Source organism: Teleopsis dalmanni, chromosome X (genome assembly GCF_002237135.1).
Source record: "Teleopsis dalmanni isolate 2A chromosome X, ASM223713v2, whole genome shotgun sequence".
Taxonomy (NCBI): Eukaryota; Metazoa; Arthropoda; class Insecta; order Diptera; family Diopsidae; genus Teleopsis; species Teleopsis dalmanni.
In genome coordinates, this window is record NC_051848.1 from 88736161 (window position 1) to 88754373 (window position 18213).

General features: G+C 29.8%; 1 protein-coding gene across 3 annotated transcripts; it reads left to right on the forward strand.

Moving 5' to 3' along the window:
- Positions 1 to 1085: 1085 nt before the first annotated feature.
- Positions 1086 to 15137, forward strand: LOC119687758 (condensin complex subunit 2). Of its 3 annotated transcripts, XM_038102208.1 has the most exons (6): positions 1086 to 1260; positions 1316 to 1501; positions 1589 to 1880; positions 1940 to 2822; positions 4260 to 4954; positions 14640 to 15137. In XM_038102208.1, the coding sequence occupies exons 3-6, from the start codon at positions 1596 to 1598 to the stop codon at positions 15027 to 15029; spliced, it is 2253 nt and encodes a 750-aa protein (XP_037958136.1). In that variant the 5' UTR covers positions 1086 to 1260; positions 1316 to 1501; positions 1589 to 1595; the 3' UTR covers positions 15030 to 15137. The 3 variants fall into 3 exon arrangements, with proteins under 3 accessions (XP_037958136.1, XP_037958135.1, XP_037958137.1); XM_038102207.1 differs by having other exon boundaries at positions 1324 to 1880; XM_038102209.1 differs by lacking the exon at positions 1316 to 1501.
- Positions 15138 to 18213: the final 3076 nt, after the last annotated feature.

The following is an 18213-nucleotide window of genomic DNA, read 5'->3' on the forward strand; positions in this document are numbered from 1 at the left end:
GTATACGCTTTGCTAATTGTTTGTCACAAGTGTAAAAAATTATTTTAGAACATTTTGTGATAAATTTACATCTGTTAGTCGCTTTCCTACGGCTTCATTAGATCAGTTAATTTTTTTGCGTTTCAAGGAACACGTGTAAGTTATGTATTCGTTTATGTTACTTTCTGAGTAGTTTTGTCGAAGTCTTTTCTTTCTTTTGATATTTGGTTACTTGAATTGTTTGTTTAAATTGGGTTAAATTGTTGTAAATAGTGAAGTGAGAGAGTTACGTTTTTTAGTTGCTGACCTAAGTTTGCAGTTACATTGTTTGTGAGTTTTGCGATTTGCTAATTGCTTTGTTTGAAAAATATACAAACTCTCCATTTCTTTACCTTGAAGAATAAAAATCATGCTCCCAAATTCATCCTTTGTTATTTGAAATTAATAAATAACTTGATAACGAATTTTCCACTAAATATATTTCATCTTCACTATCCATTTTGTTTTCAAAACAAACAAAATAGAGCTGTCAATTCGTAAACAATGTAAACGCAACATGCAATGTGTTCTCATGAAAAAACATATGTACGAACACGCAAGACAAAATTCGCATGCAATGTAACCGCAGCCTAAAGGTGCATCCACACTAAAGCGAACGCTTACGAACGAACGAACTTTTGCAGGCACCATTACCTGCGTATGTAATGCCAGTGCAAACATATTAAAATAGACTATTAGTATCACGCTCAGACTAGTAAATTAACAACTATTAGATTTTGTATATAAGGCCGTGTGCGAGTTCGAGTAATTTGAGGTAAAGTAAATTGAAATTTTCTAGGGATTTTTTGCACTGTACTTATGTAAAGATTTATTTATTTATTGCACTTAATTACAAAGTAGGTTTTGCTTTATGTTTTTAATGTCAGTATTGACATACAGTTTTCTTTTTATATAAATATAGTATTAAGAAAATGTACATATTTATACATACGTTGAAAATATAATACGTACAGACAAAACATTTATATATATGTGCACTGTTTTTAAATTATTAAAAAATTCGCCTATAAATATAATTATATACATATATTTATTATTGTAATAGAAAAATTTTATATCATAATTGTTTTATTCTTAATTGTCAATTTCTTTAAATTTCAATGCTTAAAATTTACTTCATACATCACTGAACGTACTATACGGACGCTCTTATTTGAAATAAGAAAACGATGTAAAAGGCGAATGCATTGCAAATACAGATAGCTTCGAAGAAATTTAATGGTAACTATTAACAAATTTATAAACAATTCGTTGAGTGATATTAAAAATTTCACAGCTATTTAGTGCCTTAAATATTTATTGTAAATTGAGTGTCAGAAAATCCGTACAGGAGAACAAAAGCAAAACTGACAAGTGACGCTGTCGAAATTAACAAGCAAAACAAACGCAAATAATCAAAATTAATTGCGCTCGGCATTTCATATAAATATTTATAATTCGTTTTGTGTTGGCAATCATTGATGTAGTGTTAAAATAGTTGCTTTAAGTTTATAGCAATTGCCAGCAATATAAAAATCATATTAATATCACGAAATATTTATTTGTTTAGCAAAACCATGTTACCTACAAGTGTTCGGAAATCGATTCGATTCTCTGATGCCAGGCTTTATACTGAAAACGTAACAGAACTTCCACCAAATGATGATGAAGAAGAGCGACGTTTGGCACGTCGCCGTACTTTATTAAGGCAAATTTTGATGGATGAAAACCAAAATCTAGAAAAATGTTTGGAAATTTATAAAGACAATAAAATAAGTCGTGATAATGCATGGTCCTTATCAGTTATTGATACATTGACTGTTTTGCTTGAGCGTCATCAAAACTTTTTGAACAACTTTAGGGTAAGTATACTTATGTGGGTTAAATATTGTTTCTGTTTAAAACTTTGAACATAATTAAGGTTGCTTGTCCTTCGCTAGAAGCTTCATCAAGGGTATATGGTTTACGCGTAGACTCTATATACGGAGACGTTATGCGTATTTCCGCAGGTTTAGCTGCAAAAAAATTTAGCAGCAAGAATGCAGAAGTTGATGGTATCGACGATGTTGATGATTCCAATGACCGAACTGATATAGCTAATAAATCGGTCGCTGAGGCGCAACCGGACACAAATGCTAATCCACCTAAACCAAAAAAGCGTGCACGGCGACAAATAAGCACAATTACGAAAAATAAAGACACTTTAAATGGTTTATTAGAAACTGTTCCAATGGATGATGTCATCTTTGGCAAACTTAATAGAGTTGGTGGCTCAATAAATTCATCCAAACGTTTAATGAATAATGTGTTACCGACAAACGATTATGATTTAAAGTTGTGTACAAAGTTTAGTTATTGGACGGGGATTGAGAATGATAACACCGATTATACATCAGAAATTGAAGGTAATTATGCCCAAGATGATGTCCCTGCAAATGTATTTGGCGAAATTGAAAAAGAAGAAACTGATCTTAAAAATAGTGATGTGGATAAATTTGACGAAATCAGGGAAGAAGGTGGTGAAAATGAAGGAGAGATCTTGCACAAATGCTCTAAAAACTTATTTATTAGATCACTACATACTGGTTATATTATTTCAAAAAAGAATAAAATAAAGTACGACGACGAAAAAGAAAATACTTCTCCACTTAATGTGAATGATCCCGATGACACTCCACGAGTTTTAACACCATCTGAATTAGCTGTGCAATTTGACATGGATGCTGAATGTCAGCCAGTATGTCTTGATCCGGAAGCACCTATGTTAGATGTTGATTTCTGTGAATATGATGACTTAACATCAGGTAAATTATCTTTTTTATATTGATTTAGTAAACTATATAGAAACCTAATATTTATTCCAAAAATAAAATGTTCAGATAAACGTAGAATTGTAGTAGCTATGTACTATACCCTTAGTATTATGGTGTGTATTTATTTTTTTTTTCCTAAGTAAAAGAAATACATAATTTTATTGCATAAAAATCATTTTACAACATTTGGACACTGAGACAGTAATATTGAGAAGTATACAAGTGTTGCATTTTTCTTAATTAGTGACGTTGTGGGCATTCTAGAAGATATTTCCAGATATTGATATTCTCAGACAAGATTCTGGAAATTTGTAAAACTTTTTTATTTTACTTATTAATTTTAATGATTTCGAAAAGTTTAAATAGGATGAGTTCTACTCATTGCAACACTATTCAACTATTCATCTCTGTGGCACGTAAGACAGCATTGTATAGAAAAGAGTTGATGAACTTCTATTTAATAAAAAGTATTTTAACTTTGAATAAAAATGGTATAGAACTGACAATGATAAATTTTAATATGAGTATTCATATTGTGCTAAAGATTTGCCTTCCTACTAAACTTTTCTTGTTCTTAGACTAATAGTAGCTAGCAACCTCTTTCTGAATATTGTTGATACCTTTCAATTGACCGCATAACGCGCGGAAAATGTGAGCATACTGTTAAGGATTTGAGGTTTAGTAGTTGCACGGTTCAGGAAATACAAACGGTTCAGGAATGTTTCAAAACATTCGTTGATTTAATTTTGTTTCAATAACCAATTTAGAACTAATTGGTGATGCATCTATATATATATAATAAGGTTTTTTTGTAATAAAATTTATGTAAATAGTTTACAACATTATTATTGATGCTGTTTTTCAGATAAAAGATATGTAAGCTATATCCAAAAAGTGAAAAAAGTCGCACAGAATAGTCCATTTCCCCAAAATTCGACAACCAGAAAATTAAAATTTATGACATTTTGGTCCAGTGGAAATAAGCGGCAAAATAGAGAAGATGGCGATTCTGCCACTTGAGCGTATTAAAATATAATGAGTAATGTACAATAGTCAGTAGCGTCGCTTAAACGACTGCTCATATGCACCGGTGTATATATATACATATATATTAATTTTTAAGCCTGTTTAACTTTAGTTTTTGGTCGGTTTAGTAGTTTTCTTTTTTTAATTTTGATTATACCCTATGCGCTATTATTTGGAAAAGTGAATTGATTTGACGAGCTAATGAAATTAAAGTGTCAATGTCAATACAAATTCACTATATTTAATATCAAAAAAAAAGCGTCAAAATTATATGAAATCGTTAGTAACTAATTTTCATTAATTCATTAATTACATTAATTAAAAAACATAAATATCTAATTAAAGAATACTGAAGCTTCATTTATAACTAATTTTTTTTTTTAAATTTCAATATTTTTTTAGAGGAAGTAACTGCAATAAATAGATGCCGAGGTTTACGCCATTCAGCACAGATTATGGAGGATTTACGTCCTACTGATTCTTCATCACAGTTGGAATATTCGTATCGTCCTCTAAATAAAATCTCTAGATTTTGGGCTGGTCCGTCCCATTGGAAATTTAAAGGACTTCGCCCAAGTCAGTCTACTTTACTATTTTCAAGTAATACTCAAAATGGTCGACTAATAAATCAACGGGCACAACGTGCACAAGTGGTTAAGACACGTTCAAAACCTCTTATATTTGGAGTAGACGGCGACGAGAGTTTGTATCTGCCTTATGACAAGGCCACAAATAAACAACGCCGTGCTAATATACACAAAAAATGGGACCAACGCAAATTAAAACTACCTACAGATTTACTTGTTAATAAAAATACATTTATGCGAGGCTGGCTCGTACCTAGAGGTTATGACATACAAAATTCAAATCTTCGTAAAACGGTGGCTAATAAATCGGCTGGTACTATTGCGAATTCCGTTGTTCAGCCTGGTGATGATGAACATTGTGCGGATAACGATGTATTCATAGATCATCTTGACATGTTATCAGATACTGAACATTTACAGAGAGATGATGTAGGTGTCGATTCTGAATCGCAGGAGTGCAACGATACGGTGTTGGAGATTGCTACAGAATTTGATGGAGCACCTTCTCAAGTAAGCATTGCATTATATAAACACAATTTAGTAATAAAAATTCATTAACACATATTTTTTTAAGTATCTTTACTAAAATTTTGTTCCTCAAATTTAATTATAATTAATGGTAAATATACAGTACGTCAAGAATGTGTTTACACATTGAAATAAAATTCACTTCTTTAACTTATAATCGCAAAAATACTGCATTTCGTTTAAATATAACGATTTTTGTGATTAATTTTTAATAATTGATAAATTGAAAATATAAACATAAAAAAATGTTCATTAGTTTGTTGAAAAAAAAATGGAATGTACAACAAAAATATATATCCTACATCATTTTGTGACTGTCAAATAACTGTTTACATAAATAATATAAAGTTGTTTAATATAAGCTTTATTCAATGGAAACTTTTTCATATAATGTTTTAAATATTTATAATGGTCTTTTGTAGTATCTTTGATATAACATATTGTAGCCTTTTTTTATGGAATTAACCAAGTCTCACGTTGTTGTTGCTTAGTATCAAATTTCACTTTTGCAGTATTATGGTTTTAGGTAACCTCTGGGTTTTTCGTTGTTTTTGACGATTTTTGATGAAATTTAAAATGTGGCTTTTCCTTTTAATGGCCCAAATATATTCGCATTTTTTATTAAATGATATTCCAAACTACTTTAATATTTTTGGGTGTCCTTATGTAAGGGGAATCCCCAGTCCTTCTGCTTCAAATGAAGCGTCAAATTGTAACACATCATTTTAAAAATTTGACAGGAAAAGTGATATTCCATTTAATAACAATATAAATACCTTAAAGCATGCTTGGTAGGTTAATAACGCAAAGCACAATTTATGCCTCATAGGAGATTATAACATTGTCTCATTATTTAAAAAAAAAATAAAAAAAATTAAAGTAGTAGACAAATATTTTGTACAAAACGCGATAAATTTTAACTAAAAACTCTTGTTTAGTGTTTGTTCCGCGTTATGGCCCGACGCTCTGTTATATAAGAAACAACAACAATATATTCTTCCGTAAGTTCCGTAGTATAGACTCAGGTCAAATGTTCCTGGTTTTTTCATATTTTCGTCATGATAACATATTCTGCATTCCGTAGTATAGACCCAGGTCAAATGTTCCTGGTTTTTTCATATTTTCGTCATGATAACATATTCTGCATATGCTGTGAAAGTTGGTCTTAACGATAATTTTATACATTGGCTCTAATCTACTCTCTTATTCAGCTAGATTTAAAATATTATAAATAGTCCCACATATTAGTAAAATATTTCTCATAGTTTCCCCAAGTGGCGGCTATAATACCTGGACACCACTGCAAACGATAACGTTTCATTTTACAATTAAAAGTGAAAAAATTAGAAAACAAGAATTAATTAAGTATCAATATCTCAGACAAGAATCAATGCAGGGAGTCAATTACGCCAAATTTGCCGCACATCGTTTAAATAATGCAAAATACTGAAAAAACACAAGTTGTGTAAACAGTTACTTGACATTCAAAAATGATGTGGGATTTGTTTTTGTCAAATTTTGTGTTCTTCTTTCAATAATTTTATAATGTTTTTTTATGTTTATATTCCTAATAGACTAATTAAAAAATATACAGTGAAATTCCCCTAACTCGAATCGTCAAAGGGACGGCAAAGGAAGACATTTATTATTACAGAACTGTCTTTTTAAGTTGTCCTTATTTTTTAAAACCGTTAATAAGGTGTTACAAGGAATTCCATATTTTTCGGCTATATCTTTTTTCTTTTTTGTCACCTTTTTCTACTTCACTAATTAAATTGATTTTTTCCGGGATTGTCAAACATTTCAAATTTCTTTTACTCATGTTTGTGATTGAAAGTCTACTGCTTCACTGATAATGAGCACAACTTCATCATTGCATTAAGGAAATTTACAATAATAAGAGCAGTTTTTAGCCATTTTAGTGTCGCTGAAAGTTAGAATCCAATAATGTCGCGTAAGTTAGAAAAGTAGATGACAAAAGTATTTGAAAATATAAAGGCAAAACCAAAAATTCAAGCTGTGGAGATAAATTTAAAGGGAAATGCTAAAAAGCTATGTCAATTTTTAGTTCGAGTTAAGGGAATTCGACTTATGGAGAAAAAAAGCCAAGGAAGAGTTGTTGAAAATTCAAAGTTCGCACATAGGAGTTCGAGTTGTGGAATAATTCGACTTAGGGAACTTCGAGTTAGAGGAATTTCTTCGTATAAAATAAAAAACATATATACTAAAACAAAAAGTTGTCTTTTTTTGAATAAGATATTGAAATTTTCAATTTTTTTTGAATGTGTAAACTTATACTTGACAAACTGTATATACCATATGTATATTAGGGAATCCTAAAAAAATCAAATTCTGTTTTTTTTCAACGCCTACCCTGTAATTATGTTTGAATGGTGTCAAAACAATTGTAAATAAAATTTTATGTATTTAAAAATAAAAGAACCGGTGCCGACTTGCCGATACGTGTCAGAACTTGCATCCTTTGGCGCATTGCAGCGACCTTATCGAAGTGTTTGTTATTATTTGTTTGTTTTAGTAGTAAACGCATTATTTTCATTTACTCAATATGTCAATGGGATTACAAAGTTTTAAAAAGGGAATATTTTTAATTGGGGATGTAAAATATCAAATCACTGGTTCAAAACTTCCCTCTAATGGATAAGTATTATACCAACTAAAGCTTTACCTAACTGTGTTAAGAAGCTAATTACATTGTACCAAGTTTGGAGAGGTTTGCAGAAAAATGCGAACAAAACGCAAGGCGTGTTCGAACAGCGTTGATAATCTTGCAGCGTCAGAGAGAGCCAGGTCGATCTGGTCACTTAGCTGGAGTGGGTAAAAAATTGGCCGAAAACGAGGAAAAAGCGCGTTTTTAAGGAACAAAAATGTCGTGCTAATTATTGTTTATTCTTAACTGCTTCGATGTTATCTTATCAAGAAAATATGTCTTCTGATTCTGAAATAATGAATTTACAATAAAATTTAACCATTCAAACTGGGAGTGCACAGTCCGATACTAATAAAACTTCTATGAGGAAAAAAATTTTATCACTCCAAAGTCAGTGGCAGCTTTAGATAGGTCTCAGTTAAGTATGAGAAATTCTGTATTTACTATTGAAACTACTATTGACGCACATGGATACAATACTGAGGAATTTCCTATAAGCAAGTCCTCCATTCAAAGAATTCGTACAAAAAAACGGAAACAGTGTACAGAAATTATAAAAGTCGATTTTCTAAACGAAGTACCAGACACTGTAACTGCCCATTGAGATGGTAAATTGTTGCCGGCTTTAGATGTGCGCAAATGTGAAGAAGAACGACTCCCGATTGTTATATCGTATGGTGATAACGAAAAATGTATTGCGGTGCTAAAATTAGACAATTGTACAGGAAGTGAACAGGCGAAGGCATTTTGAAATGCGGTTACTGACTGGAACCTTAAAGATAAAGCGCAAATCCTTTCTTGTGATACTACTGGTTCCAATACTGGTCGTATTAATGGTGCTTGTGTGCTTCTCGAACAAAAATTTAATCGAGATATGCTTATTTTTGCTTGCCATCATTTGATATTAAAAGGCGTATTTGAAGCAAAAATTAGTCAAGTTACCGACAACCCTAACATTCCATTATTCAAAAGATTAAAAGAAAACTGAAAAAATATCGATCCAAAGAAAATATAGTATCCTACAGAAAGTTTATCTTGCCTGAATGTTATAGAAATTGACAAACTGCTAGAATTTTATTGCACTGAATTGACTAAGAAAATTGTTAGAAACAACTATAGAGAATTAATAGAGCTTTCAATAATATTTTTTGGCGGAGATTCAGAAAAGAAATTTAAGATGCGGCACTGTTAGACGTCTGTCTGTTCATGGTGACCTTCTTTGTCAAACCTTGATTGCAATGCATTTTAGTGGTAAAAGCACCTTACCAGGATTTGTGTTTTCTGAAGACCATGTAGATTTATAAAACAATTGACAAAATTATCTCAAAAACCGTTTTACAAAAGTTCTGTCAGTATTTATGGCATTTAATTGTAACTGTCTTGTCTCTATTTGACGATGATATTGACCATGAAAGAAAGGCAGAAATAATTAATAACTTAGCCAAAGAAAACCCATCAACCCACAGTAAACGATATATCCCTTCAAAAGAAAAACTTTGTGGTTCACTTTACGAGAAAAACATCGATGAATTTGTTTCATTCAAAAGCAAGGCTTTGTTTAATCGACTCAAAATTGATGATAGTTTTCTAAACGAATGTTCTACTTCATCGTCTAGTAATGCTTCATTTCAACACACTAAGAAAAGAAAAGTGATTTTGTAATCTTAGTGAATGTCTTGATTATATTCCACTTCTTTTCCAAAATTTTAATGGGTAGTTCAACAGGTATATTCGGAAATAAGGATACTACATCGAAGGATACCATTATTTCATCATCGAATATATATGAATTACTGACCTTATTTTTGAAATCAATTGCGTTTTTAACATTATAAACCGAATGTATGGTCAAATTTTTTTAAAATTGGAGCTATATATCGACACAATTCGTACGATGGTGAGTTTACTGAAGTGCAAATAGGCCTAGTGGCATATTTTTATTATGTGTTTTAGGTTACCCATATATTCTGGGTTGGCTGTATATGTACATAATTTTAGTTTTTCTGTTTTATTTATTATCTGATTATTAAAAAGTTTTTTGACTATTGTATTATTTTTTGTTTGTAACGTTGAAGTTATATCTCTTCTGAGTATTTGGTATGTCATAATATCATTCACTATGTTTTTAATTTCTTTGTCTTGCCTGATAATTATTAATTGTAATAATAAATACTTAATCAATATAAGATACAGGTAAAATAGTTAGGGTGTTCACGGAGCACTGGTTATCGGGTTATGTGGTGATAAAATGAAAAGTTACCTGTGAGCAGACTTTTACGTAGGTTATATGGTTATTTTTATACAATCAGCTGTTCTTTGTTTTTGTCGTCAGTACAAAGAAATTTAAATTTCAAAATGCCTGAAAAGGGTATAAAAAAATCAAATTATAGACGCAAAATTTTGCGTTTTTGGATTTCTCCTAAAGGGCCTTTAGAAGGATTTGTCTTTTACCTCAAAATAGGCTTTAGTTTCAGCAATTACTTCTTCATTTGAGATGAATTTCTTGCCGGCGTCTTGGTAAAACAAAAATTTTTTCTTCGCCATATACCGTCGTTTTTTTACAATTTCTGCTTTCAAACGATCCAGTAATGCCGCGTAGTAGTTACTATTGATAGTTTTCCCTTTTCGAGATAGTCAATGAAGATTATACCATGTGTATTCCCAAATACTGAAGCTATAACCTTCCCAGCTGACTGTTGTGCCTTTGGACACTTCGGACTTGGTTCACCGGCTGCAGTCCACTCAGATGATGATCGTTTTGATTCCGGAGTGAAGTGATGGATCCATGTTTCATCCATTATCGAGGCAAAAGATCTGATTTATTACGTGTAAACATGGCCAAACACTGCTCTGAATCATCAACACGTTGTTGTTTTTGATCGATTATGAGTAAACACGGCATCCACTTTGAAAAGAGCTTTCTCATGGTCAAATGTTCATGCATAATTGTAAACACACTACCTTCTGATATCTTTACGCTCTCAGTTATCTGCCGCAATTTCAATTTACGATCAGATATAACCAATTTCTGGAATTTTTTTGATGTTATCTGGAATAACCATCTCAATTGCATAACCACAACGTTCACCATCATCGGTGTCTGTACGACCACGTTTAAATTTAGCAAACCAATAACAAATGGTTCTTTTCGATGGAGCAAAGTTCGGATAATACTTTTGAAGTCATTGCTGAGCTTGTACAGTAATTTTTTTCATCAAGAAGCAATGATAAATTAGCACACGAAATTGTTTTGATTCCATTGTTTTGAAAATAACAAAAGTAGCTTCACTTAAATAGCTGTCACTTTTTTCCTGACTAATCGAAATGTTATGAAATTTTACACATAGTCTTTTGAAGGTTGGTACTTCATAAACGTCATATGGATTTGTCAATGGCAGCGTCATCTGTGTGTTAGTCACACGACTTATTGAGTGATGTAATATTTACTGAATAAACACGAAAGTCTAAAATGTTTTCTATAGTTTCTATACAAACTTTCTATTAAAAGTTTGAGATCAAGTCGGTACGGGTTTCGTTATACGATACCAATAATATTTATTATTTCAGCTACTAGGATCAAATAGAAAAAAAAATAAGGGGAGTGCGTATTTCAAATCAAAAAAAAATTTCCTGATACCCTAGAACATCCTAATATATATAAATATTATTATTATTATTATGTATTATATATATTAATCATATATATATATATATATATAATTATTATTATTATTATATGTCATATATATTAATCATATAAATATATATATATATATATATATATATTATTAAAGTATATATATATATATATATATATATATATATATATTAGGGTGTCCCTTAAATGGCTGAAAAAAATTTTTTTTAGATATCGGAATGCATACCTCCTATTTCTTTTTAAACGGTATAAATCATATTGAACCAAAAAATAAAGAAATAAAATAATTTTGTAAAGATTTATTAAAAAAATATAAAGAAATTCTTGAAATATCGGAGGATTTATAGGATATTTATTAATCTTTCTAAAACACATACAATAAGTGTTAATATTTTTATTAAAAAAGGTAAACAAATTATTGAAGGAGTACCAAATAATAATCAATTTAAAAATCCTAGACTAGACCTAGACCTAGACTTACTTAAAAATAAAATTTGATCTTCCTACGTCAACGTTAACACGTACCGACAGAATTCTGAAGATTTTGAAAATTGTTGTTTTTAACCCTTTCCGCTATATACGTAAATCAATTGAAATATTAAAATTTTTATGAAATATTTATTAAAAGAAGATAAAATTACAGATTAGGCAGGATATTTCCTTTTGAGGGTCTCTTTTTTTTACATTCTGGATACAGATTTCTGTGCTCCTGAACACAGCGTAGCAAAAATTGCTTTTGCTTTTCCTTTGCAATGATCGAGCCATGAAAATCTTGCATAAGTTTTACAGCTCTTTCAGCCGTATTATTAACTGCTCTTAAGGAAAGCACTTTCCTTTTCGTCTTCCAATAGGCAACATCTTCATCCCATTTAGAAACGGGTCTCTGGAAGACATTTTTATCAATTTTTAATCGAGAAAATAAATTTGTGATCTTGACAGACGCAAAATCACTTAATGACTTTCCTGCAACAATAAATAAGGCAGTATTATTAACAATTTATTGAAAACAGTATAAAAAATAGTACTATTTATTGTATTCTTACTTACTATACAAATAATTAGACATATCTTCTTCAGATGGGATGTATCTCTTCTCAGAATCATACGAACTCTCTCTTTGCGAACTCACTACAATGTTCGTTTTGGTTTGTTCATTAACTTCATCATCAAAGAGCGATAAAACGGTAATTTCTTCTGGCAAGTACAAAAGATGTTGACTGAACTTGCTCAGGGCTGCTTTGGAGATCAATTTGTCAACAGTTTCATATTACTTAAGCTTCTTTGAAAAACATAAATCTTGATTTGGTGCCTTTACCGCCAGACTACATTCAAGCCATGGTTTTGTATATAAAACAGCAATGAATAATCAGATGTCTTGAAGTACTCGCTTATCCTTGACGCTAATTTTGAACTGGGATTGTAACAAACATATCTTTAAAGAGTAAATAGCTCTAGCTATCCTGGTGGTCTAATTTTATTTTTTTTCCACTGTCTCCTCCTACGAAAATAATAGATAGTTCAATCAATTCTCGATAATCATCACGTCCAATGGTTTTTTGCAGTTCTTGATTATAAAATGTCAACAAATCTTCTATTGCTGTATTAAAAAATGTCGTGTGAAGATATCGGTATATGTTTCAACGGCAACAGGATCAATAGTTTTCCAGTTGTCTCTTAACTTTTTAAAAAGTGGGATATCGGGGCTACTTGTGACTTGGTGAATTTTTGTTTCGAACACACATTTTAAAACCAGTTCATAAACGTGATGGAGGCAAGCAAAAAGTAGTAATTCCCTGTCTAATTTTTGTTCCAAAAGTACACAAGCTCCTTTCAATCGCCCTGTATTAGACACAGTTGTGTCACAGCACATTATTTGTACTTTGTTATCGAGGTTCCAGTCATAAAGTGCGTTCAACATAGCTTCAGCTTGATCCAGGCTGGAAGAGCTTTCAAGTTTGGGTACAGCTAGAAGTTGTTCCTTTTCTTCAAATGAAATTAGAATTTGCAAGCGATCTTCTGCAGAACTTCTCATGTCAAGTGCAGGTAATAATTTCCCATCTCAGTGAACGGTCACCATTTCAGGCATATTATTCTGAAAATTTGATTTTATAGATTCCGCTTTATCTTTTCGGTTCTGTGTGCGAATACGTTGAATAGACGATTTGTTTATCGGAAAATCATCACAACTAAGATCTAGTGCTTCTACTAGAACCTGAAGTGTATTAACAGAATCCCTTATGCCTAATTAACATCTATCTAAAGCTGCAACTAACTTAGGCGTGATAAAGTTACTTAGGCGTTTGCTATATGAAATAAATTATCTAAATTGTTCTTAAAGTCGTCCTCACGACGCTTGTAAATATCTTGTGTTTTTTTAGAATTTATTTGCAACACCCTCCAAGCATAGTGAAGATGCACAAGTTTTTTTTTACACAGTTAGGTATGGCTCTGGTAGGGATTCTAGTTTTTTTCCAAAATATAATACACTCCCGAATAACGAGATAGCGCTTTCACTAACAGTCAATTTAACTACGCGAATGTTAAAAAAAGTACCGCAAGAACTTGACGATTAGACGGTAACTTTGCGCCTGTTATTTGATAATTTATGTCACAAATTAAGAAAACACATTTTTTATTGCTTCTTAATTCCACTGCCATACTTTAAATGTAAAACAATACGTGTTAATCGCGAGAACAATTGAAAACAAATGACAAATGTCTTGAATATGCACCGCTACTGCCGATCAGCACGGGTTATCGTACTCTAAATAAGGTAAACGTTTTTTTCCGAGTGTTTTAGAGGCAAATGAACAAAACTAAGACCTATGCGTTAGAAATTTAAAACTTTGAAAAATAAGGGACACCCTAATATATATATATATATATTATTATTATTATTATTATTATTATTATTATTATTATTATTATTATATATTATATATATTAATCATATATAAATTATTATTATTATATATTGGTTTATATATTATATATATTAATATAATATAATGAATGTGTGTATATTATTATAATATATAAATATAAAACGGAAAAATTTTAGTATCGTAAAAATGAAATCATAGAAAATCTTTTCAAGTTGGAAGTCAAATCTAGGGCTTTAGTATTTGGCGTTTCCTTACTAGTAGACAGCACTCTTCTGAAGTTTGCAACTTATTTTTGCTATAATAAAGAATAAAAAAATCAACATTGTTTCCATTATTTAGTTTATATATATTATCATTTTTATTAATATGAAATCATAAAATTTTTAATTCCGTTTAAAATATGTATATTATTTCAATTTTAATAACAATATTATTATGTATATAAATTTTTTTTAGGTGACCAAAATTGTTGTTCCATTTGCCAAACGTGCCCGTCATATTGATATGAAGAACTTAAAAACAAGCTGCAAATCTTTACTGGATTTACAATTAAAAGTTAGCGCAAAAGAAAAAGCAGATAACAAAAAAAGTAGTGACCAAGAGGAAAATAATGAACTAAATTATTTAACCGGTCCTGCAGGTGAGAAGTATGAAGCAGGCCAAGCTTCTTTTGAAAAAATGTATTCAGCGTTGCCTGAAGTACTATCAAAACCAAATGCAGCATCCTTAACACCTATCATATCATTTTACTCCCTACTACATCTAGCCAATGAGAACAATTTACGATTGTCTGAAGTAAACGATTCTCAGGGTGTGATTATCAGAAAAATACAAACGAAAAAATAAATGGAAGATAATCCTCCATCAAATTGTTAAGTTCAAATGTTTGTAGTAAGTTAGCTTGAATTATAGTTTTTACAAATCACCCTCACAAATTAAAAAAAGTAATTAAGTAAAAAATTAAAAGTAATTAAACTTATAGTTTGTATAAATATTCACTATTTTCGTTTCTTAATTTATTCAAAATTATTTTATATATTAAATTACCAAAATTCGGCGTAATTGTCGGATGTCAATATTTTCTTGTTTTATTTAATTACAAATTTTTTATTATTATTGTAAATTTTACTATTTTTTTTATAGTAAAAATTTATAATTTATTTTTTGTGCCCCATTTGTGAATATGTATTATTTGTTGCTATTGTGGAACGTATTATTTCTTTCCTCCGACTTATGATTTCTATCATAAAATGGAGTTCTTTCTCTATAAATCTAGATTAAAATTATTACAAATGTGAAGGTCTCGTGCAACCGCATTAAACTAAAGTAGTTTCTGTAAATCACAATGTGAACCTTCGAGCCCTCAAGGGGAGTGGCGAGTTGTACTTGCTATTATATATTGATGAATGGGTCAATGATGTATACCCGATTACTTCAAAAATAAGCTTAATTGGATATGTGTTATCAATGACTAAGTATGTTGTGAATCGAAGAAACAGGCTCAGTTTTGTTATTAATCATAAAATAGTCTTTTTAAAGTTGACTGACTTTATCAGGTGTCGTATTTAGTTTACTAGGACCAAATGCTTCATACAGATGCCTCTGTAAACTTATTTGCATAAATACTTGGTTAATTAATTGAAATATTGTGCATATTCATTACGAATAAGTACTTGTAAATCCAAGACGGCACAAATAATCTCTAGTCGTTTAGATAAGATGATATGTCATATCATATATACATCATCATATAACTTTCAATGTAGATATGTAACTATTACTCTTACATATTGTCAGTATGCGTTTCATGAAATAAATCTCGGGGATATATTTTTGTGCATTTGCCTCCCATATATGATAACTATCATTTATTGGTTTGCGTGATCCAACCATTATATTATTAGTGACAATTTCGAATAGTAGTGGATACTTTTTTAAATAAAATAATTTCGTGTATTTTCTTAACATTTCATCCGTACGCTTCGAGCGCTTGACTAAAGCGTTGTCCAACTTGTTGTACAACCAAATCTCATGTGTATAGCGTGTATTACATATGAATCTTATTTGTGAAATGCAGAATTTGTGCCAAATCTAATGGGTAATAGCAACATTTGAAGTTTGACAAAAAGTTTTGATGGAAATCAAAAAATTTTGTATTTTCCTTATACTTACTCATGTTTTTCGCATACAATTGAATTTTTGTTGACTTACATGCAAAATTTCATTCATTTTAAGGAATAGAAGCTTCATATAAAAGCTTGCATGATTTTATTTTGTAGTCTATTTGTTGTTTTTTTTTTTTTGCTGGGGCATGTTCAAAATAATGCCGACTATTTTAATGTGTAATAGCAAGCGACGACAAAAAAGTTTGACAAAAAATTCTCATGTGTAATACGGGCTTAATACTAGTGAATACTAGTGTCTTGCTGATTATCATTGAAAAGGTGATACGAATGAAAAAGTATCAAATTGTTTGATATCAAATTATTGTTCATTGATTTGAAATGATTTTTCTATTATTGATTTGATATTGGTTTTCTATTCAATTATTTCGAGTATTTTATACATTTAAAAGTAAAAGCAAGTAATATTTATTTAAAAAATTCTTGCAACACCTATTGTATGTAAATTGTAATACGCTAGAACCATATTCGGTACTCAATTAAATGTGGTAACATATTGATTTTTAAAACTAAAAGATACAACTTCAACATTAAACATAATTGACTGATAATTAAACCATTTAAAAATAATTATATGTTTTAAAATATGTATTTGAATTTATATATATATATATATATAATTTACCAAAAAAATTGTTTTATCTATTTAACTATAATTGAACATATGTGGTATTCCTTATTATTATTACTAATGTAAATATTAATTGCATGTATAATATTAATATTAGAAATATAAATAATATTAACATTACTCGTATATATAATAGTAATATTAATTGTATATATAATAGTAATATTTATTGTTTAGCATTACAATTATATACAATTTAAATTAATTAAGTATTTCAACATAATTATAAAAAACAACGATAACCGGTGAAAAAGTGAAGTTCTTTCTTATGTAATATAGAAATAAAATTATATTAATTTGAAATAATAGATTTCTGTAAGAAATTAACACTTACACTTATATAGAAATTTTCTATATAATAATTAAAATATAATTTTAAAAATAAAACTAGAAATATAATAATAAATCAATTTTATATATTTTCTTCTAAATTCAGTTTTTTGTACTTTATTTATATCATGTAAAAGCTTATACACATATAATAAGTTATAAAAAAAACTTAAAAATTAAACATTTATAAATTTATAACTTTTTGATCTTTTTATTTGTTTTACATTGGCGACATTTCGACACTTTTATGGCTGAATTGTCTTGATAACCGTTAGAATAAACTTAGTACAACTTAGTACATTTTGCTTCAAAACTATCTAGAAACTATAAGCAAAGAACAAATATAAAATAATACACTTGGAATTACTAATTACTATATACACCATATTAGTAGGAGTTAGTATGGCGACACACTAACTCCTACTAATATTCAAGAAGAACTATGTATGAAATTTGAAGAAAGCGATTTTAAGGTTTGAAACAGTCAGGCAGGCAATGGTACAATAAGCTAGATGTATGTTTGAACTAAATAGGTTTGATGCCTTCAGATGCCGATCCATGTATGTACTGAAAATAATTTACGTCGATGATATAATGATAGCATCAAATAATGATAAGGACTTGATTAAATTGAAAACGGATTTGGTAAAATTTTTCAAAATAAGTGATTTGGGGTTGCTCAAACATTGTTTCAGTATAGAAATCACAAGTTAATTATATACGTGCATTTTGAAAACGTTTTAACATGCACATGAATCTAAATTAGTTAAAAAACCAATCAACGTTAACGAAAAATTATTGAAAGAAATGCCTCCAAAATCAGACAGTGAGCTAGATGAGATAAAAAATGTGCCATATCTAAATTTAATTGACAGTTTAATTTATT